The sequence below is a fragment of the Polyodon spathula genome, chromosome 1, assembly GCF_017654505.1.
Source record: "Polyodon spathula isolate WHYD16114869_AA chromosome 1, ASM1765450v1, whole genome shotgun sequence".
Classification (NCBI taxonomy): domain Eukaryota; kingdom Metazoa; phylum Chordata; class Actinopteri; order Acipenseriformes; family Polyodontidae; genus Polyodon; species Polyodon spathula.
The window spans coordinates 68406764-68430915 of NC_054534.1; the positions used below are offsets into that span (position 1 = coordinate 68406764).

The window sequence follows — 24152 nt, forward strand, 5'->3', positions numbered from 1 at the left end:
TCTAGAATGTATATGTAATGTAATTGCAGTACTGCACACAAGAATGTAGCATTGTTTTTTTAATAAACTAACATCGAACATTGTTTGTGATGAACGGGCTACCCAGGAACATCTGTATTAAATATGTATTTACTGTTATACTGCCTTTAGAAAGAAAGCTCGCACATGAATGAATGGGTTTATAAGCCTTAGCAGCGTCATGCTGAAATGTGACAACAGGTCAGTCAGTGACTCTGCATTGCCTGTTTAACTGCAGTGGTTGCTGGTGACCAGTAGTGGCGGTATTGAGTATATATTTGTTTCAGTCCCATTTCCCTCCATGGTTTTTCCTCTCCCTGAGTAACTTGCCGTTTGTCTCACACTTCATTATACAGTCCCATATTCTCCCTCCATTAGGGCATCTCTCTGCCTTTTGGACGGAATATATATTCCACTGAAACCCAGGAGAAAAAAAAAAAAAACTTTTAAAAGGGGAAGATGGACATGAAAAAGAGGATCCACTTAGAACTGAGAAACAGGACGCCGTCAGATGTAAGCTTTCTAACCCTTAGTTTGTTACTTTTTGCTTTCCCGGTGACCTGGCTAATACTAGTGACCACATGGGTTTAATTTTTTTTAAAAAATATTACATAAAAGATAATCAATCGCTTGGTGTTTAGCTTCCTGTGATAAGGTTACTGGGAGAATTGAATTGAATTGAAGCAGATATGAAGTTACGAAAGGATTGCTTATAATATTGTTGCAGTCGTTTTTTTTTAACCGTTTCAGACCCCGTCTGTGTGGTTTGTATTTCTGGGCTTCTATCGGATAATAAATCAGTGGTAACTTTTCATTGCTGGGGAGGTCATTTTTTGTTTTCTCTATGTATGGACAATTAAAAATGTGGATTTATTTTTATATACCTTAGTAACCATGTTTGTAACATCATAAAATGGGTCGCCTCTGGTTTATTGCAAAGCAGTTAAAAAAACAAAACACAAAAAAAAACCTCAAATCTAATCGCCGAATTTATGGTTTAGAAGTATGTGTTTTGATGCAATTAAATTGAGGAGAAATTGTCTTTTCAGGCGGTAGAGTGAAATTTCGAAAGTATCCAGAATTCAGAATATGAAACGGTATTTACATTTTCAAGCCCCGTGCTGGTTTTGGATTTGAAAGGAGTTAAAAGTTTTAAATCAATTTCAATGTCATTTTACTGGTGCCAGTAACTATTATCCATATATTTTGTGCATACCCCCCCCCCCCATAACTTTAAACTGGTTACTTGGCTTTATAAAAACATGAATTTATTGCTTAACAAATTTTAACTTAGAAACAAATAATTTTTCCAGCAAGGTATTTAATTCCCGCCATCGTGATGACGATGTAAAAATCTCAATGCAAATACTTTATTATTTAGAAATAAATAGTACGACCTAAATGTATTTATATACCGTGTACTGTTAAATTTTACAGAATAAATACGTTAGTACTATACGTTTCTTGAAAAAAAGCCAACGCTATTTGTATCAAACACATCGACATTAAAAAAGCAACTCAAATGTATATTGTGTATCTATCTATCTATATATATCTATCTATATATATATATATATATATATATATATATATATATATATATATATATAGAATGTGTGTGTGTGTGTATATATATATATATATATATATATATATATATATATATATATATATATATATATATATATAGATATATGACATACACTAAAATCGTTTTGATATTTATTAGGTAAGAAGATCGTTTTCAAAAACAGGTTATTCCGCTTCTTTTTTCCTTTGCATGTCCAAAATTCCGCGCTTAGTGTCTCAGCAATCGCCATGTTGTCACTGCCGTCTTTGGAGCTCAGAGAAAAGCAAATTTCTCCATCTTTGTCCAGTTAATTAACGTTTTAAACCTTCCTTCTTAATTGTGATTCTAAGCACTGTAACGTTTATTTTTTGTTTTAACCACAGCGGTAAAGTATAGTGGTTTTAGCATTACTTATTTTACAAAAACGTACACATTTTTTTTAGAAAGGTGAAGTGATGATTCTCCCTGCTGCTGCTTGTTGTATCGGCTGTGCGGTGATGGCGGGCTCTTTCTCTCTGCAGCTCCACACCAACGGGGTGGCTCTTAAAAGGGCAATGGCTCAACATGGCACACAAATCATTGCCTTAGTCATTGCTGCACAAAGAGATGCATTTGCTTCAGTTTATTACTCCCTCGTGTTAAGTACGCAATACGGCATGGATTAGGCATGGTTCCTGGTTCCTTACAGTAAACAAAACGGAATATTTTAACTTCAGGGGTTTCATCGTTCATGCTACTACAAATGTTTTTACACATTGCCTTCACAGAAGGTTTAGACCTCCAAAACAACTGTTTTGTGCAACGTTGTTCCATTTACCAACTTTGGACATTTTTTGCATACTTCATCTCTCTTATTCCACGCATAAACTATGAAGCAGTGCATTTCTTTGTCTGCCGTAGTAGTGTGCGAGTGCAGAATTAAGAAACAAGCTGGGCAGGCCAGGCCAGATATGCCTCTGCTGCTGGCTGTCCCCATGCACATGGAGAAGTAAGAGAATGAAAAACTAAACTCCCTTTCGCACAGGCATGCTCTACACAGGACAGGACTCGGTGTCATGCAGGTCAGCTACGCGATTTTACACTGCTTTTGATAAATGAGAGTTGTCCTGGGTGACACACAAGTACACAATGCACGTATCAATGCTCCAGAAGCAGCTTGTTACTGACGCTTCCATCCAAGCTTCTCTGGATTGAACCGTCTGCCCATATTTTGATTAGAGCAAATGTTTCTTCCTCCCTCCTGCAATCTGGCTCATGGTGTGTCACAATCAACAAACATGGCTAAGCAGAAATGTGCCTTGCAGAAGCGAAACCTTCACGCAGGCGTGGCTGTTTGTTATTTCATCGGCTTACGAACAGCCGTCATTCATTTTGTCTTGCTCAACCCGGGTCAGAGTGTGTCGACCCACATCCAGAGGTGGGTCGCTGCAACCCGGATATGACCCAGGTATGTGGTTTCAGACTATGCGGGATTGTGACCCAGGTAGCCAGAACCCGGGATGAACTGGGGTAAGTGAAGTCTAAACCCAAAAATGAGTCTTAGAGACTTTTGACACCTTGTAGACTTTACAGTTTCACTGTGGTTTTTCGCAACAGGACTCCTCTATTTCCAAATACAAAGATTTTCAGAGATTTCTGTGTAAATAGATGAATATTTTATGAAATGCAATATTAAAAACCATGGCTTTGGTGTCTGTGGTTTAGAGTTCTTTTTTTTTTTAAACTGAATTTCGGTTGATTTAAATTGCAAGAATGATAGTGTGATGGTACTGTGACAATATTTCACAAAGAAAGCAGTACCAGGACTATAATTATAGTCTCTAGCAAGTTCGACACAACTTTAGCGATTAACACATTACTAGGGACAGTCTTGGCTTGGCTTCCTTTTTATAACCCCTTAAAATACATGATGAAGTCGGACTTGTAATAAACACTTGGCATTTTTGAAGGAAAAGGCTCCAAGCCTACCTCTGAACTTGGCTTTCACAAACAATTCCTGATGCACGCCACTGTTAATGGATACTGCTGTCAGCAGTTGGTTCTTTGAGACACTGCTGCTAAATACATGCAGTAAGACCTGTCTGACTTAAATTTACTGAAATGTTTGAAAGTTTACAGTAATTTAGACCGATATAATAGTCCAAATAGGGTTATGAGTTGTTTGATTCCTGGGGCGCGTGGATCAAATTATGGAGAGGTGTTTACACCTTTCTTGGTTGATGAATGATGCAAATGTGATTTGAGGGGTGGGGGGTTGGGGGAGGATGTAAAAGATAGCTGTAACTCACGCCCCCTCATGGTGTGAAAGTGCCGGCATGGTAAAATGCCAGTTTTTATGGTTTTTGAGTTTTTCAAAACGTCAAAAAGAAAATGTAATTAAGTTAAAACACCAGAAAAACAGAAGCCCTAATTTTATAAATAGTTCAAATGTGATAAACACAATCGGTTTCACATTCACTCTAATTGTGGGGGCTGCCCTGAACCACAGAAAATATTTTTTAAAATTTGCTTTTCTTTGGAGAGGGCTGGAAAACAAGCCAGCCATTTTCAATAGAACAATTTGTCTTAATGGTTGAAAGAACGGTTTGAAATTGTTACCACGTGGTAACACACATACATGTAGACCTCCCCTTTTCCTTGATGTTCTAGACTAAGGTGTACTTATTGTGCTGTAGAAGCACGATTGCTTTACAAACCTTGTTTGCTTTAGCCTGCAGGTATAGAGTAAATACTTTTCCGTGCTGACATGAATAGGCATTAAGTACTTCACACAGCAGGAGCCGCTGCAGCTTCTCTACTCCATTCTAGGCTTTCATGCAGTTTAACCCAGAGTCAGCAGAAAAGAGATTTTGCTTCTGATTTGCAGAATGAATTGGAGAAATAGGGCGTAGATTAATTTGTTTGATCACTTTTCTTTCAGAAAAGTTGGGGGCAGGGACCTGAGAGAAGATTCCTTTAGATTAAGTAGGTCCTTCATTAAAACTCTATACTGTTGTGTTTTTTGTAAACAACTCGCCATGGTTCACTGGAGCCACTGCCTGCTCCTTGGATGCACGCTGCCCGTCATGAATTAGAAACAAATAAATAATACCCCCCTTTTTTTTTTTTTTTAAAACAGTAAGCCTTGGGAAGAGTGTGCTAGTGTAGGCAGTCCCCCAGTTGGATTAGGACTGTATACAATACCTTACTGTTCAGTGAGAAGCTGAATCCATGGCTTTACCCCCTCAATAATGTCCACTGCCCTTATTCAGAAGACAAACATATTGGGAGTTTGTGTGACGTTTGTGTGACAATGGGTCATAACCATCTGTGATATTTTGCATATTTAAATGATAAACTGTTATTTCAAAGTGCTTACTGGAATATTTCACACTCTCTGAACTTCCATATTATTTAATTTTCTATCTCTATTAATTTTCTATCTCTACCCCATTTATTACTGTCTTTTGGATATTTGGCATGCATAGTAATTTGTATACTGCCCTCCTTACAGAGCCTCCAGCTTGTTTAGGCATTTTCAGAGACTGCCCCAAAGGTAATATACTCTGGTGACTTCCCTCAACATACCAAATATCAGTGCAGACACTGTAATAAACAATGATTTAGGAACACGCATCATGGAGATAAATGATTATGTTCACAAAGTATCCTATTCCTCTGTTCATTCTGACATGCACTGTCTATTTGTCTTGCCAACAGGACACTTGAGCAGTAACTCATGTGTTTATTAAAACATAGAAAAAACTTAAAGGGTCAAGGGTAGATTCAATAAAAAATATAATACAGAACTACTTTATTATGACACACATTATTGTGTTCTATGACGTTATTTAATGGAACGGCCAGATAGAAGACGTGTCGGTTCCCACATTTGGGGGGAAAAGGGAAGCTCGTGTTACCATTTGACAAGACCTTAACTGAAAATGCATTGCTTGCAAGCGATACAAATGTTTGCATCCACCTCAGTCAGTAAACAGTTTCTCTTTTGTGGGGAATAACCAGCGTTTAGACAGCATCTTGATTTACAGTACAGTTTTGTAGCCTGTTTTCCTGATACTTCCCTTAATGTTGATTGTGACTGTTGAAAATATTATATGTCTTAACTTTTGTCAAAAAGATGTGTGTTGTACAACAGGTACAAATCCAGGCTTTATACTGTATTGAATGTGAGGGTTGGCCTTGAACTATATTGCATTCTCGTTCTTGCAGAAATAACAATGTGGTTTACAACTGCCTTCATAGTGTATGGTTTTAATGGTTTAAATGCATGATATCAAAAAACTTAAAGATGGTCATTGTTTTTTATATATTTTTCTGTGACAAAATGCAAAACGATCACGTTCGTAAACCCCTTTGTTTTATATGGTGCAATATTATGCCTTGTCAATTGTTAAGAATTGAGAGCTCGGTTTCTAATTCCAATTGCGACCTTGGCTGGAGGTGAAAGGCTACTACAGCATTAACCAACTGTGCCACCTGGTCCTCCAAGACTGTGTACAGTGCTGTGTTTACATGTCCATGAAGGGAAATGGATTGCTGTACACCAGGGGATCCAGTATTGCACATAGAACAACTGCTAAAGCTCTTTTGAACTCATTATTTTAAACCAACACTCATTTGAAGTTCACTAGTAAGCCTTAATAGAAATGTGGAATTAAAATCAGTCGATGATTTTTCAATCCAGATTAATTATTAAAGTGCCAGTTATTTCTCCCTACTGTGCATCACAAAGCCGTACAATGCCTAGGTGACAGTGAATGCTGTTATCCACTACAATTTACCTGAGGACTGAGTAGGCATTTCAAATTAACTTTGATTTTCCAAGATTAAATTGTTATTGCAGTATATTTACAGTACCCTTGTTAAATGTTTTGCTGAGAACTGCTTTATAGGTTTGTTTAAGCTTGATTTTACCTGGGAAGCTAGTGTTCTGCAAATGTGGTGGGGATGCCAATGTTATCCTGTGTCGGTCAGAAAGGAAAGTGACTGAGCCCATGAGATTTCCCTAGCCAGACCAATTGGTACAAGACAGATTTTCGTGAGGTAATGTGCACAAGCCAATGAGGAACCCTGCCTGCTTCTCAACACCAGCCATTGATATTGAAGGGAGGAGTTTTAACAGAGAATATCTACCAGCTGTACAAATGAACCAACAAATCATACATTCTCAACAAATCATACATTCTCAACAAATACACCTTACCCCCTCTGCCAAAAAAAAAAGAAAAAAAAGTTTGTTATGGAGAGGGCAATACTGTATAAGACTTTGACTGAAATGTACCGTGCATACATGTATGTGGAGGGCAGGTTTGTCGAACGACAGTGTATTAAAGTTTAGTGCTTTTTGTTTTTTGGTAATATGCAGTGCTACAAAAAAAATTGTCATGGACGTTTGGATGCTGAATATATGACAACTAGCTTGCTCCATGCCGTTCTTTATAGTTTGGCTACAGTAAACTAAAGTTCTTCAGCTTTATGCTGAAGACAAGGTATTACATTGGAAGAATTCACCTTCACTTGTTTTCTAAAACTATCTGCTTCCTCTCTTGGAAATAACAACATCAATACAGCACAATTTTATGTATGTATTTAGTTATTTATTTACAATGCTGTGAGTAGTAGGCATTCCCTGGAGAAACCACTCTTTAAGCTGGGCCTCTACAGAACATGTAGTCATTTTCATAAGCAAATGGTCAACAGTCCAACTATCCACACATCCTCCACCTGACTGCATGTGCAGTGAGCAGTTGGAAAAGAGCCAGTCGGGAACGGGACACCAACATGTTGCCTAAGATGAGTGCATTAAACCAGTACCCTTCTGTGCTCTTCACTGTGTTACATGACTGCTCGCAAATCGTTACACTGAAGTTCTCTCTGTGAACTGCCTTGACTTCAGTGTGGGAGGGAACTCCACAAACAGGTGGCCTCAGCTCCTTACTCCTTCAAGAAGTGAAAGGCTATTGTTTAACCCACTGCACCATCTGATGGTCTTGTTAAATATTACAGAACTAAGGGCGTGGCCACTAGTGGCATGCCTGTTTATTTCATAACAGATTTTGTTTTTCAGTGATTTCGCTTTCTTCCAGAAGTTTTTCCATTGTGAGTTAAACTCACAATGGAATGGTATTGTGTGTGTTTTTTTGTTTTTTTTCTCTCTGTGTAATGGCAGGCACCAGCAAATTCATGAGGTAGTTTGTATAGTCTTCAGAATCAATGGGAGTACAGGTAGTAATAATAAACATGCGGTGTTTGTTTTTAGTACCAAGATGGCTTTGTGTGGGACATTGGGACAAACTCTTAAAAGGGAAATGTCTGAAAAATTCCAGTGATGTCCTACTGCTTCCCTCCTCTAGTTCAATATCATGCATTGAAAAAAGTAATATATATATATATATATATATATATATATATATATATATATATATATATATATATATATATATATATAATATATAAAGAAGGCTGGAGTTGCAAAGTTATTACACCTCATGCTGGATTCAAAATCAAATCTAAAAATGGAATTGTAACTGGAAACCGTAAAGGATGTGTTCCATTTAAAAAATAAATAAATGCATCCCTGTAGAGCTTGTAAAATATTACAAAATGCTGACATAATTAAGAAAAATAATAATATACTAGAAACAAAGCAATGCAATTGATTTTAATCTAACAAAAACAGACTTTTAAAAGTTTAGATTAATTAAAAAAAAGTTTCCCCAAGGCAAAACTAAAAAGGTTTAGGCCTAAAAAGCTACCACTTGCAGTACTATAATTTAAGATCTTGCATTTGAACTCGGATGTTGTGATCTGAAGTGAAAAGGAGCGCCGTTTCTGTGTTTTTACCAGCTTGCTCCTGACCTCTTGCATTTACCGTTCCAGGAAGGCCGCGGAATTGGTCCCTTTTGTAAAATGTGTTTGTGTTGTTCCTTGGCGTGTTTGCTCAGTAAATCCTAAAAGATCAGAGCACTCTTGTAGTTGCACAACAGAACACCATTCAGGGTTAATTCCACTGAAGGGGTTGCAGCAAAGATTACATGCAGCAAGCATCTTTAAAAGAGGATGCATATGACCCCTGCCCCCTTTAACCCCCAGTTAAACAAACTTCTTGCATCCTGCAGAGAGGCTAGTAAACAACATAAAGAAAAAAAAATTCTGACAAGTAGATCTTCCAAGGAGTTTATTTAGGCTCGCTGAAACTGTTGTTAATTTTAGCAGGCTTCTTATGCATGTAGTCCCTCCCGCTGAGGATTGATGGCAGAAAGAAAACAAACTTCAGCTTAAATCTGTATTGGTGATTCAATGGTTGTTCTAAAACATTGCATTCATACGTGTGTTTTATGTGTTTGAGCAGTTTTAAGCTAATCTCTTAGCTGAGACATTTCTGCTACTGTTGGACAGTGTGTCAGTTTTGCCCACCAGATATTCAGGTGTTTTTATGGCAAGCAGTTTGACCACAGGGAAAGTAGATTAGTGGCAACAAAACACAAGTGTTACTACCTCTGCTTAATTTAGTTAGGAGTGTAACTAAATGTGCCAAGAAAATAACACCAGAGAAACCTGTCTGTTTACTACAGTGTGACTATTAAAATAGTTTAAAATAGATACTGGACCGTATTAGATCAGTTGATCGTTCTTATCCAGAACAGCACTGCATTCTAGATATCTGGCTACATAATTCCAAATAACGTTACAATTCAAAAATGTAGTTTGCTGCATTCATTTGTACTTTTAATGTGTATGTATATGTAGCTTTTAAATGTAATCTACAGTGTATGGGTGGACATTTATGTATCTCAGTGCAAAATAAACAGTTTTATTTATTTTGTTTTTATAACTAGGTTAAGGTGCTTTTAACATGAATTTCTTGCTTGAGATACATGTGTAAGCTCAAACGGCCAGTGAGTGCTAGCGCCATCTGCCACTTTTCTGAAGTTTCTTGGTAGTACACTGCAGCACACTAGATGCTGCTGGTGCTAATTACTATAAAGGCACTTTGGCTGATATATACATGTTTATGGTAGGCAGCAAGAACTGAAGAGCAGTTCCCAAACTTCATCAGAGCACATTAGGACATCCTTATCAAAATGTCAAACACAGTATTTGAAAAATTGCAAGAAGATCCACTACGAATTATGGTAAGCATCATCATAAAAAGATAAGGGGACAGAAACAAAAAGAATATGTATCAAAGCTAACTGTTTAATGATGAAGCAGAATCTCTTCAAAGTTGTCTGACACATTTTTGAAATAAGTTATTGATAAAGCAAAAATGTGGAGATCAGTTGACTTTCAAGTGTGCATTCAGTCTTGGCCGTGCCTTCCAGAAACCAGTCTCCCATTATTGCACTGCTTGTAGCCAGATTTAACGGAACCCAAGCAGTGTACCCTATGTAACCTTTTGGACTTTACAGTTTGTTTTGGTTGTAGCTCCTACGGTCTAGAAGGATGGTATTATGAGACAGATTTCATTAGTTGACATTTTTGTTTACTCTGTTCAGGGGGAATTTAAACATATAATGCAGGGTTTATATATCCCAGAGAATATGAGGTCAGTACTTCAAATGGTTTCTGATGCAAGGCAACAGCCACTTTAAGATTTCTGGCATGCAAGGGTTCACCAAATACAGTTCTTTAGTTTCAAGCCAATTTCTTGAAATGTTGAATCTTTACTATCTAATGAAAGGTGTCATTAGATTTCGCCTGTGAAGTTATGGGCCTGTGAAATTGTTTTGAGATATCAGCAGTTGAACTAGCAAAGGCGGTGGCTTTCCAAACTCATACAAGCTAAGGTGGTTGCCATGACACTGCCACGTTTCTGTCCTTATAATTTCCACTGTCTCCTGTTTTGTTTGCAATGCAGGTACGAGAACTGGTCCTGGACAACTGCAGGTCAAACGAAGGCAAAATTGAAGGCCTAACAGCAGAGTTTGTGAACCTCGAATTCCTCAGCTTAATAAATGTTGGCTTAATCTCTGTTTCAAACCTCCCAAAACTCTCCAAATTGAAAAAGGTAAGCCAAGTGTCATGTCATTAGATTTTTTTTTTATTATTATTATTTTTTTTAGCTAAAAGCAAAGTCTGAACCTGCAAGTGCATTTGTGTGTGGATGGACTGCTTTTGTTTGTCAGGCGCATAACTCTGCATTGTGTAGGAGGTTATTTTATTCTGTGGCAATGCAACCCAGCAGAAACCAATCGCCTTTTTATGATGGGATTTGTTTTCCTGGTTCTGTGATAGGAGTATAAATATAGCCAAGGAGCTGAATTAAAAAAAAAAAAATTGATGTGCAGCCAGATCCCTTTTGGTTTTTAACACCAATAGAACTTGTACACTCTCTGTCAGCCACTGACTCCTAATCCCTCTGACACTCATTCTGCAGAACACTAAGTGTGTTTTTAATCTAGTGCTATGACACTACAGCTGAGCTGACATTCAGTTATTTTAACTTTGCTTAAAATGTACTATGTCACCATATTTAAAAGCAGTGAATTAGTAGAGTCCTTACAGTAAAGTATAGTACATGTGCAATGTATTGTCAGCCTAAGCCTAACCGTGGGTTTGTGCAAGATCACTGTTTAGTTAGTGTATGTTATGCTTTGTAGCTTAGGCAGAGCAGGCACTGCATCCTCTTTTGTTAAAGTAGTCATTTATTCTGCCTGTCGGCTTAGTATCTTGTTATCAGTGATAATTTTGTATTTTCACTCTGCATTTAAGCCTTTCAGAGAGAGAAATATCATGCCCCATGCAAACACGTATTGCACAGTATAGTTGTTATTTACTGAAGGTGTTATTTAAGCTGCATCCTCACTGGACGCGTCACTGCAGTCAAGTGGGAGTATCCACACCAGCAGCGAGCGACGCGAGCAATGTCACTTTGAGAATTTCACGTCACTAAAATAGAACCTGTTCATATATTTTTTTTTTTTTTGTCACGTGACTGGAATGAAACTGACCAATCAAAAGCAAGGTTAACACCCTTGAAACACGTCAAACACACGCCTCAAAACACATGACAAGGCGATCTACGTGGAGTGCACGATGCGCCCTATAGCCTGGATGTCACCGGTTTGTGTCCAGGCTATTTCTTTGCCAACCGTGGATGGGAGTTTTCAGGGGGCTGTGCACAATTGGCTGAGTGCCGCACGGGGTGGGGGGCTTAAGTTGTCCAGGGTGTCCTTGGCTCGCCGCGCATCAGCAACCCCTGTACTCTGGCCGGGCACCTGCGGACTTGCCTATAAGATGCCTGGAGCTGCGTTGTCCTCCGACACTGTATCTCTGAGGTGGCTGCATGGTGAATGCACAGTGTGAAAAGAAGCGGGCGGCTGACGGCACACACTTCAGAGGACAGTGTGTGTTCATCTTCGCCACTCCCGAGTCAGCTCAGGGGTGGTGGAGGTGAGCTGAGCTTAAATTATAATTAAATATCCTAAATTGGGAGAAAATAGTAAATAATTGGCGACTACTAAATTAAAAAAAAAAAAAAGTCACACCTGAAAACAAGTTTTATGAAGTATCAGTGTTGTGGCTTGCAGGTGGCGCATTTAGCAGCACCGAGACATTTTCTTTCCATTTATGTTGCATAAAAATAGGTTTATTAATAAGCAAAAATAAACCAGACCGTACATGTAGTCTACATATTCAGCATTTAAATGAAAAATGAGCACTTTATCTGGCTTCAAAATGACACAAAAAAGGTCCAGCATTCACATAAGCTATAGCTTTTTTTGTATTTGTTTGTTTGTTCTTACGATAACGTTTTGTTCACTAAATTTTTCTGTGGCACAAATCTGTGACAAGAAGAATGTCTTTACATATGCATAAAGTGAACATATGCATAAGAGATTCACCAAACAAACAAAAATATTATCAAGGTCCTACTATTCTATACGTTGTAAAACAAAGCCAGCAACATGAATGTATTCTGTGTGACACATCATCCTCCTGCTCACTGGTAAATCCATCTCAGTTAAATATATGAGCAAGAGGATGATGGGAAATATAGTTCTGAGAGGTCCATGCAGCTACATGGGAAGCCGTCATGAGGCAGGGAATGCAATTTTAAAAATAAAAAAAGTGGTCAAAATATATATTAAAAAAAAAACAATATACACACCTTACGTAAACAGTGTTAGCAACACATGGGAACATGTCACACAATAAAATGAAAAGGTCCTTATGTACCCGTTAAGAAGTCTGTTTTGATAAGAACACCAAGTTCAAGTATTTAATGCAACTTAACAAACTGCCTCTCTTTCAGCTGGAACTCAGTGACAACAGAATTTCTGGTGCCCTTGATGTGTTAGCAGAGAAACTCCCAAACCTTACACATCTAAACCTCAGTGGAAACAAACTGAAAGACATCAGCACGTTGGAACCCTTGGTACGTGTTCATTAAAACAAGGGGGATTCAGGTCTTATGTCGGCTGGGATAGAGAGGTAGCAGGGCTGTCCATGAGAAACATAATTCTGGATTTTGTTTTAAATTGTGGAATAGCAATGATCTTTCCAACATGTAATCCTAGCATATATCAAAGAGAAAACACCTGTTTCGGATCTATTTTGGCTTAAAATTAGAATAGAACTGTTGCCGTAGAGATGGAAAGCTTCACTCTGTACACTACCTGATAGTTACTGAGGCTGTCCTGCCTCCCTACTCCCATTCACAATCTCACTTTACTGCCACTTGCTTTCAGAAAAAGCTAGACAGCCTGAAGAGTCTGGACCTGTTTAACTGTGAAGTGACGAACTTGAATGACTACCGGGAGAGTGTCTTCAAGCTCCTGCCCCGGCTCACCTACTTGGATGGGTACGACCTGGAGGATAAAGAGGCCTCAGACTCGGACGGGGAGGTTGATGGTGTGGACGAAGACGACGACGAAGGTGAGAGAGAGAAGAGGAGTAATAAACGGGAAAACTGCATAGTTCAAAATAACAGGCAGGGCTCAGTATGAGTCACTTAAACGTTTTGCAAAGCACAGTTGTAGTACCGAATTATACAGAAACAAAAAATGTATTTAACAAAACCATAGAGGACATTGAGAAAGGATTCTAGTCATGTGTATTTAATTTAAGTGGTCAAAAAGTGAACTCCCTGGAGGGGAAACATATTCCCAGTGAATGGGGCTTATACTGTAGTGGAGGAGCCAGTATATGTATCTAGTGATCCACTTGTCCAATTGGGATGAAACTTTATAACAACACTCTAATACAAGTTATTGAGTATCAGGATTTGTGGATATAATATGGACATAGCTGTCTGTATGTCATACTTTCATTCACGTGTACTTGGGTGGTCCACTTTGTTACTGTTTGCTGGAATTGTTTAATTACACCCTTGGTGACAAGGATGTATGTTAGTCACACTGTACAGTACGTATTGAATTTTTGCAAAAGAAAAATTATAGCACCAAAGATACAGATAAGAAATAAATTCAACAATACTAAATTGAACAGGTTTTCTATATGTAACATAACTATGCCCTTGTCTTCAAGATTGGAACATGCTGTGAATGCTTGAACCATGGTCAATGTGTTGAGAAACTGAAAAGCTTCTTTTAACCTAACAGTGAGAGTTTTTAAAATGCCCTTGCATCTTCAGAAGCACTCATACTTCATAGGGTTCTGTAGAATAAAAAATGAAAAGCAGCAAATTGTTTTAAATGTTGAGTAATGAGAACATAACGAACAAGCTGTTCAGTGGATCCCATACTTCTGTGTACTTTCAGGCTGTGTTAGAGACTATTCTGTTTGTGATTTATTTATTTTTTTAAACACAAATTGATGGAAGGAAGCTGGCTGCCCTGCGTTTCTGGTGTGGTGAGTGATCTCCCGGAGCGAGCATAACCATACTAAAGCTCTTGTCTCGGCATGGTTTTGAGGGAGTTTTCTGCTGTTTGGCCCACAAATCCGTTTAATTTCTTTTGTAACTGTACCAACACCACTGTGTCTGCCTGTTCCCTCCTGAGCAGAAGACGAGGATGAGGACGGAGAGGATTTTGATGAAGAGGATGACGATGACGATGAAGATGAGGAAGTAGAAAGGGAGGAGGAGGATGAAGAAGTCAGCGGGGAAGAGGAGGTAAAGACACCGGTCCTTTTAGTGCTGGAGCATACTTATGCATTGACACCCTCAAAAGGAAAGCAAGCGTAATTTAGGTTAGGACTTCGGTGATTGTACCTTGTCTTAGTGGTTGAATATTTCAGCCCCAAAAGCTCAATCTTGTATCTTGTCTTATTCATTCAGTTGTCTGTTTGTTCAGCTGTTTTCTCCCTGGCAAGTGTATCTGGTTAATGTTTAGACAGGACAACCCTCTGATGCAACAGCTTGTTCAGAGGTTCCCTGTTGGATACTGTAATACAATCGAACACATAACAAATCACCCTGCAACTGTTTGTGAAGTTTAGCTCGTCTGTGCTGCTTGCAGTGTTGAATGATGGGAGGATAAGGCTCTCCGTACGGGTACAGGGGACTCTTGATTATCGCAAACTCGTAAATCAAATTGCTTCAGCATTCTTGCGCTGCTGATTTAGGGCAGCCTCTTGGGGAAACTGCACATTTTCAGCATTGAGAGATATTTGTATTCTGCTGTAAAATGTTTGTGCTCTGCATGCTTGACTATGGAGTAGCTCCTTCAGACATTTTTAGCAGTTATGGTAGTATTTTTTGAAGGGGGTGGCATTATAATCCAATAAAATGTGTGTTTTTTTTTTTTTTTTTTTGTAATCCATGATTTATTTGTGGTATGTGGTAACTGCATTTTCAAGTGCAGGTTTTGTTAGAGTTGCTAGAGAAACTGCAGTTTGCTTGTAAAGTTTTTGAACACCACAGCCCAACAGATACACACTTCACCTATGGAATCCTTGATACCCTTGGAATCTTGTCATCCCGCATGCAAAGAACTGAAGGGATTTTATATATTTCAGTAGTTTGTTTCATGAGCTTTGAGGGAGGGAGGAGGAGGGGGGGATCCTACAGCATTTCCTGCAAAGCTGTGTAATAATAAAGGTGCCCTCTGAAAGAATATGCAATTGATCAATCCACATAGATGAAATGGTCCTGTAGAGTGTGCAGAAAGGCAGTCTGGATTAATTTGGTAAACGGGCACTAAGGATTAAAACGATTAAAACTCCACTGGGGATACTAGAGCCTGTTGGTTTTGTTGTGTTTTTACAGCTAGTGTTTTTATTCTGTTCCTCCTCCAATGAGGCGGAAGATTGGGAACAGGTGGCAATGGTATGCTCAGCCATGTGTTTCGTAAAATATTATATGTGGTTCCTGCTGAGCCACTTGTGGCTGGTGTTTTATGTGACTGAAAGTCCTACTGGAACTGTTTGTTCCTTGTTAATTCCAAACGATTACAAACTGATTTTAATACAAAATGCAGATAACAATGAAAAATGAATATTTTCTCTGATATTTTCTCTTACCACAGTAATATCACTCGTCAAAGGACTTCAGTCCCTAATTTAATCTTCAGAGTTTAAGTGTTGTAACAGTGTACTTTTATTTTTTTTGTCCTTTCACAAAAATGGTGCTTCTGGACAGCTGTAATAAAGGGGAGGCCATTTATGGGAATGAAGCAGAAGTTGTGTAAGTGTAACTGCAACATTCCTTAATTGTAATCTCAAGGTCTTTGCAAGGTCCTTTTTTAAAGACTTCAGAGAGCACAGCTGCCTCGTTACAATTTAAAAAATGAAAAAAATTACCCATACAGTCCTGTCTTCTTCACTGTACTGCTTGCCAAAAGAGATTAACAAAACCAAAAGAATAGCCTAGAGAACTAAATACTGCTTTCATTCTTTTTTTTTTTTTTAAATAATGTATTTAGAAAATCACATTCATGTAGTATAACAGAGACCGGGGAAAGATTTTAGAGGGTAGATATATAGGACCGTGAATAACATAGCCTCTATAACAAGTACAGAGGAAAATATGTAGTCTTTTGAGGTTTTAAAGTAGGCAGCAGCACCAGAATGCCTGGTGGTTGGTAAACATGGCTAACCAGAAAGACAGAGTTTCTTAGAGGTGCACCTGTCAATAATTAAGGACAGGGGTTAATATAAATAGGGCAGTGTGGCAGTAGTCAGTTGGTCTGTGGGAAGGCGATGCCTTGTGTATAGACTTGAGGAAAACCCAAGAAAAGGTATATTAAAACTTTATTGGATTTGTTTTACAAACAAGGGGAGGCCATTCAGCCCATCTTGCTCATTTGGTTGTTAGTAGTTTATTGATCCCAGAATCTCATCATGCAGCTTCTTGAAGGATCCCAGAGTGTCAGCTTCAACAACTTTACTGGGGAGTTGGTTCCAGACCCTTTTAATTAAAAAGAATAAAAGTTTAGTTAGCATTCCATATTTAAACATATTTGCTGTCATGAGCTCAGTTTATTTGTATCAGAAGACAGTGGAAAAGATCGTGAAAGTGACAGCTTACTGCACCTTGGTACAGTAGCTACAGGGAATGCTATATAGACAGACTGCAAAACTAATTAAAGCCAATACAAAAATAGGAACTGCTTATGGGGGGGGGGGGGGGATCAGTGAAAGCCCTTGACTGTTGAAGTTCAGTCAAGGTCTGTCCTGTTAACTATAGCTTCCACCCATTCTAAAAGAACTTAAGTATCTCTCACAGCATTCAATGAAGTAAACCTATTCTCCAGGCCAATGTTGGAATTGTGTTCTTTATTTCTATACTAGCTTGATACTACCACCTGTTGTGAACTTGCAGTACTACACCTGTCCCAGAAACATTAAGCAATGCAGTGATATCACTTGTAGAGACAACTTATAAAAAAAAATATATATATTAAATTGGGCTGTCACTTGATTCAAAAATTGATCAGTTAATTTATTTGCATTAATCTGTAGATTAATCAGTGCATATTTTTAATAAAGAGAACAACCTTGGCTGTCTTGAATAGTAATACTAAAAAAATCAATAATCTAAAATAAAAATAAGCCCAATGGGAATTTGGTCTTTTTAAAAACATTTTTTATTTGTTTTTATTCTAGTAAATGTAACAAATGTTACCTTTCTGTCCTATTACCCAAATAAAACAGATTTAAGGATCTGATAACTCAGTCACACAAGCACCAAGGGCCAGAGCAGTAGAGTTACACGCGTACCGTTTAACCACTCTGGCGTAACTCCTAAACCAGCAAAATTATTATTAGCAATGCACAAACAAAGAAACAAAAAACACCCAGAGGTTTATAACTAAATCAACAGTTTATTATGTTGGTCAGGATAAATGCGCCACGCTGGAGTTTACCACAGCTGGTTACAATGCACACGAGTAACTTTGCAGGCACATGTTTGGCAATCATTTAAATCAACGTAGATAAACATTCCAGTTCCAAATACGTATATGCATCTGTAGCACAGCCACACTATCAGCAATCCTTGTACAAAACAATCCAAGAGTTATGATTTTTACACAACTTTAAACCCTTTTTATACGAGCTAAAAACATCAGTATCCTACCACTCCCACGGTGTTAGGAGTTATTCAGAGGTCTGTTAGGAGCGAGCAGTTTCTCAATAGCAGGCAATACATCGTTGTGTATTACAACAGTTGCTTTAAGCAAGTTTTGACATTTTTGTATATTTATGCAATTACTACTACTGTGTTTCTGTAAAGTTACTGACTTTTTTTGGTTTATCATCTTGAGGCTCCAGTTGTTTGTCAAGTTATAAATATTCAATGTTTTCCTATTTTTTAATATAATCGTCACAAAAAACCCCAACATAATCTGTTTTAATATTTGAAAAAATCAATTTGCAGTCTCTGCACTGATAAGCAAGCTTGACTCGCTACTGTGGGAAGCGCTCTCGGCATGCAGGTCGTTCAATAGAAAGCGCCACGTAACGCTCTGGAGAACTCTGCCTATTGAACGCACCCCTGCGCTTCCCAAAATAGCAGCACTCATTTCTCACTCTATGCAGAATGCTCTTTTAATGCATAATTTAAATTGTACAAAAAAAAAAAATTAATCTGCGATCAACTCTTTAGTTGATTAATCGGAACAGCCCTAATATATGTCTACGTTTTACTTGTAAGCCTGTGTTTTTATATTACATTGCTTCAATGACCATGGAATTAACTTGTCTCTTTGAATAAGCTTTAAAAAAAAAATCCAATGATCCAATGTTTAATTATTATTTGGGGTTTGTAAATGTAAGGGCACACAAGTTAATATACAATCAAAATCCAATAGAGAAAGTAGTAAAATGGCTGCCAAGAAGTGGGTACGTCAGTGGCTGTTGCACAGGCTCCATGGCACTCTTCGTCTTTTTGCAGGAGGAAGATGGACAGGATGGAGAGGTTGATGACGAAGACGAGGAGGAGGAGGAGGTGGAGGAGGAGGAAGATGATGATGAAGGTGAGGTCGTCTGTTTTAATTTGAATGAAATTAGATTTGAGTCATAAGGCATCCCAGGCTGCAAGTTACCATGTCTCACCGATAAAGGGTTATGCTCTCTATTTATGAATCCGTAACAAATAAATTAAAGACTGCAATTTTCCTGACAATTTGGTAATGGTTTATGAGTAATAGTTAAGCAACAAAGTTAGTGATAAAACCATCCAAATAGGCTTGTACCCCCCCCCCTCACCCGCTTAGTTTTGCAAAAGCATGTAAAACTTCATTACAGTTATATTTACGAGTAAATAAATACATTGGGCTTTTACTTTTTTTAGTTACCATTGCTGGTTTGTGTATCAGGGTTTTTATTCTCAGTAGTTCAATATCAATACATTTGGGTCCATTTCAGATGAAGAGGGCGGTAAAGGTGAGAAGAGAAAGCGAGAGCCTGAGGATGAAGACGACGATGAAGATGATGAGGAGGATGATTAAAGGAAGCCAGCCCCCCCCCCCACCTCCACCTCTCTGCCCTCCTGTATTTTCACTCATTCCGCCCCAAAGATATCCCTAAAAAGACTGGTTAGTTTTGGTTGAGCTGACCTGTGGGTATGTGCCTAGCACCATACTACAGATGTGACACACCAGCCCCAGTCATGCCGCCTCTCGAAGGAGTTTTAAGAGCTGCGTTTCTTTCAACATTTCTCCTATCAGTCCCTTGTACAAATCCTCAAGAGGACTTTGGGTATATCCAGTATTGCTCAGTGCTTTTAATATTGTGTTGGGGGCTCTTTGGCTTTTTTTTTTTTTTTTTTTCTCTCCTCCTCCTCTTTCTCAGTAAGACTTGCTGTAGCAGCGACAAGAACAGAGGCTGTGATTGGTGGATCATGATTTAAAATGGCTACATTTTTCAACAAAAGTTATAGCAACATTTTTACTTTATGTAAGTCAAAAGAAAAAAAGCTTTGTAAATAAAATCTTAACATTTTGCTTTTGTTCTCCCTGCCTTGCATTCTTTTGATTTTTTTGTAATTCAGTGATTCTATCCACCCATCCTACCTGTGCTGTTTCTATGACTTCAAAGATATTACGAAAACTGTTTTATAGTGCTGGCACAAGTATTTACAATATAGTGGTGGAGACAGTGAAGCACAGGTAATTATAATATCTTCTGTTTAGGGTTGGTTTCGCTCCTTGTCCATGCGCCAAACCCCCTTAGTTTGTGTGCCCTTGGCAGCGTTTAATCCTCCTATGAAAGGCAGTGTTCATTAGTCCAAAATCTGGGGTTTGTTTACTTTTGGTATCTTGTGTCAATCGCTCCTGCACCAAACTTCCTTGACCCAACTGCACAGTACCCTTATGTACCAAACCTCGCCCTGTTAATCCACCCCAGCCAATAATTACTTGATCGGCTGTTTCTGAAACCTCGGTCTTAACTAGCAGGAACTCTGTACATCTGTGTAGCCGACCTCCCCAAGATGACTGTCTCAACTGGATTATACCCACAGCATGCACCATCTTGTTGAGGTCACATCCGTCTGTCAGTCTAGCACCTCAGTCTCTCTGGAGGCCAGTTTTTCCATTCCCCTGCCCCGAGAAATGTCGGCACTACATTTTTGAAAGGGCAAACTGCTGGCTTATCTCTGCATTTTTTTGGGGGGATTTAGTGATTGCTGGCTTAACTGAGTCAGATTTCTAAACAGGGTTCTGGCTCAGTACCACTTTTCTCAGATGAGGGTAGTGTAGTGGGGTCTAGCTCAGTATTAGTTTTCTCAGATAGGGGCAATGTTTCAATCCTGAAAAAAAAAAAAAAAATTGTGTAAACTGGTACATACAAACCTGTAAAACAGATTTTTTTTTTTTTTTTTTTCAAAAGTAATGTATATAAAATTTTATATAACATCTCAATCATGTTTCAGAATAGGCACATAAGTTGTTATCCTACCTGTCATTTCAGTTTGCTGTACTCCTATAAACTGCCTCCCAGGTACAATGCTGAAGGCATTGAGACATAAACGCTGCCCCTTGGTCAGTCTGAATCTCCCTAGGTACCTGAGAAAACTGTTTCACCTATTCATCTGCCACTGACTGTGCGCTGATGCTGTACATCGGGACAGCTTCAGGGTATTGAGTCGCGTAGTCCACTATAACACAAATAAACGATGCCCCAATGGGTCCACAATATCCACCCCAATTTGGTCAAACAGAGGAGAAACAAGTGGCAGTGGAACTAGGGGTGCATTCCTAACCCCTTTAGCGGCCATTCATTGACATTTCAAACAGGATGCCACAGTTTTGTATAGCACTGTAGACAGGCTAATAACACCTGGCCAGAACCATCTTCATCTTTTCTAGCCCAAGGTGCCCCGCAAATGGAATATCATGGGCAAGCCAGAGCTGTACCACCTGACCCGTCTTAGACACTCAGGACACCCTATACAACAGCTGTTTTTTTAACAGCAAAATATGGATAACAGATTGGAATCAAATCATTCACCATCCTGCCCTCTCTAAATTGCCTTTATGTGCCTTTCTGGACCCCAGTGAGCAGTCCCTGTCCTGCTCCGCGGCCATATCGACATCTCGGTTCCAAAATGCAAACATCCAGGGCAGGTGGTAGTGTACCGTCGGAGTGGGTCTTGGTTGGGCTCACACTGAACCCCGATTACGCCAGCAGTACGATGACCCATGGTCATCCAAACTTTGGTGGTGGGATAAGACCTAGTATCCCTGTGAATACAGGTGATTGCCACTGAGACTGCAAGGTCTTGTCCCCCAGAAGTGCGAGTTGAATTGAAGTTTGCCTGCACGGGTTAGTGGAAGTAGTCCACTACACGCTGGTGCTCTGCTGTCCTACCTATACCAATACTAGAAAGGAAGACCCCTGACCCCCCAGTTCCTCCCATACTTGCCAATGCTGTCTGTCCCGTCCACCTGGAGTCACCTTCCATCGGGGCAGGTGGCAATCTTATGGCTTGTCAATGTCCCACCCCCCAGCCAGGGGGGGTTAGGGAGGTGTTCTCGACCATGTGTGGGCCAGTCGAGGGGGTCTTGGACTGACCTGTCGGTAGCCCCCACAGGGATTTACCTTACCTCCCAACCGGGGGGGTATCACAGGGGTTCCCCGCAACGTCTCTCACAAACCTGGAGGAAGTGGCAGGAGCGGCAGCGTCCGCATCCTGGTATGCCTCTGCAGTGGTCTTGTGTTGAAGCTGTCAGACCCAAGTGCTGACCTTCCATGGCATCACCTCCATCACTTGTCCTTTTGCTCCAACCACTGATGGCACAGGTGGCTTAGCTTTTGTCCAGCCACTTGTGGGCTCATCCCCTCCTATCTGTAACTTCCTGAAGTGAAGACTAGGTTTCTGGGGTAATCCCAAGTCTATGGAGTATGGCCTGTTTGACCAGCCCATAGTCCGAGACCTCCACTGCCTCAAGGGCCCAATAAGCCTCTTCGGCTTCCCCAATCAGGTATGGGGCTATTTTAGTTGTTTGTTTTTGTTTTTTGTTTTTTTTTTTCTCTGGGCTGTAGTTCCTTACTGGATCCCACTGCTGATACCAAGTTGTGGTGGGGTGTGGGGAGTGTAAAACAGCACACAAGTCCAGTAGTTCAGTGCAACACAAGTGTTTTATGTATTTACAGTACAGTGGTGCAGACAGTGACACAGTGAAGCACAGATAATTATAATAATGCCACAGAGTCTTTTACCTTCTTTCCCTCGCCTGTTCAGGGTTGGTTTCGCTCCTTGTCCATGCGCCAAATCCCCTTAGTTTGCTTGCCCTCAGCAGTGTTTAATCCTCCTGGTAAAGGCAATGTTCATTAGTCAAAAACCCTCTGTGGTTTGTTTACTTTTGGTATCCTGTGTAACTCCTGCACCAAACTCTCCCTGCCCCAAACAACAGACTCAACTACACAGTTTCCTCCCTGTTAATATGCCCCAGCCAATAGCTACTCAATAAGCTGTTGCTGAACCAGGAACAACACCTATGTAGCTGACCTCCCCAAGATGGCCCTCTTACCTGGACTTTATACGTACTGTATACACCATCTTGTTGCGGTCACATCTCTCTGGGGGGGGTCGGGCTTAGTCTTTCCACCCTCCATCTTCTTTCACAGTGTCACAACTTACTTTTTTAAAATTTTATTTACGTACAAAATAGTTTTGCCATTTTGTTCGAGGCAAAACAATATAGTTTTGCCTTTTTGTTCCAGGCAAAACAATAAAACACACCTCACAGATATCTTTTTATGAATTTAACACAGTTAGAAAATAGATACAGTACAGAGTAGAAAAGGTGGTTAATATCAAAATAGCTAAATAAGTACATCAATTCAGCAATCAGTAATATTCAGTTAATGTCTCCACTATCAATTGCATGTAAAAGCAAGTATTCATCAACTGTCTAATTTGTCTGTACTGTGTACTACCCTTAAATCTGTAAATTTATTTTTGATGAACACATCACAGATGTTGTTTATAAGGTGTAGTCCTAAGGTTTTAAAATCATTTTTTCCTTTAATAGCTTTCTTATCCTGTTCACTTCTTCATCAATGTGCTGCTGAACATTTCCTGTTTCCTTACTTTGAAATATATTTGTAGGAGCAACACACTATACTTCCCACTTGCTCATGTTGGTCCGCACCTATTAAGACTTCTCCCATGCTCTATTTGCTGGACAGAAGAGAGCGGCTTTTTTTCCCCCACTTAGAACTCAATTTAACATATCCTGTATTACTAAAACTGTGGAACAGATGAACAAGACAGAATGAAATAGTTTCTCCTCTACATCTTGTTCTGATTTAACATGTGTGAATATGAAATGGGTTATGGATGGTTTCTTCTGGATAACATTGGGCATCAGCCTAGAGGGTAATCTATTAAACACAAGCTTGTTTAGTAAAGCTAAGTAGACACAGGAATTTCTTTGGTTCTATATTTCTTTGGAGGTCTTGAGCAAACCAAAATAGGCCCTGCTTCTTTAATCACAGTAATATTATGCAAGAAAGTCAATATAATACTGTACAGCATCTACAGTATATTAAGGTTTTCTTACATTTCCTTGGCACTAGGTGGCAGCATAGTCTGAGCTATTGAACAGTATTGTATTACGATGACTGCTTGACCATACTGGAAATGCACTTAACGCTGTTAAAAGTTCAAAGTTGCATTGTTCCACAGTTTTGCTCAACTGTAGTTGAATTG

The 24152-nt window shown here is 39.2% G+C and overlaps 1 protein-coding gene across 2 annotated transcripts; it reads left to right on the forward strand.

The window, feature by feature from the left end:
• Positions 1–296: 296 nt before the first annotated feature.
• Positions 297–19938, forward strand: LOC121321525 (acidic leucine-rich nuclear phosphoprotein 32 family member B-like). 2 transcript variants are annotated; one of them, XM_041260514.1, is made up of 7 exons: positions 297–531; positions 10449–10598; positions 12846–12968; positions 13282–13468; positions 14557–14666; positions 18888–18969; positions 19361–19938. In XM_041260514.1, the coding sequence occupies exons 1-7, from the start codon at positions 478–480 to the stop codon at positions 19441–19443; spliced, it is 789 nt and encodes a 262-aa protein (XP_041116448.1). In that variant the 5' UTR covers positions 297–477; the 3' UTR covers positions 19444–19938. The 2 variants fall into 2 exon arrangements, with proteins under 2 accessions (XP_041116448.1, XP_041116455.1); XM_041260521.1 differs by lacking the exon at positions 297–531 and adding an exon at positions 9640–9723.
• Positions 19939–24152: the final 4214 nt, after the last annotated feature.

Excerpts from the sequence above, each read along its gene's own strand:
- LOC121321525 (XM_041260514.1), top strand. The coding sequence starts at position 478 with ATGGACATGAAAAAGAGGATCCACTTAGAACTGAGAAACAGGACGCCG. Across the intron at positions 12,969-13,281 it reads TCAGCACGTTGGAACCCTTG|AAAAAGCTAGACAGCCTGAA; the intron begins GTACGTGTTCAT and ends ACTTGCTTTCAG. Across the intron at positions 13,469-14,556 it reads GGACGAAGACGACGACGAAG|AAGACGAGGATGAGGACGGA; the intron begins GTGAGAGAGAGA and ends CCTCCTGAGCAG.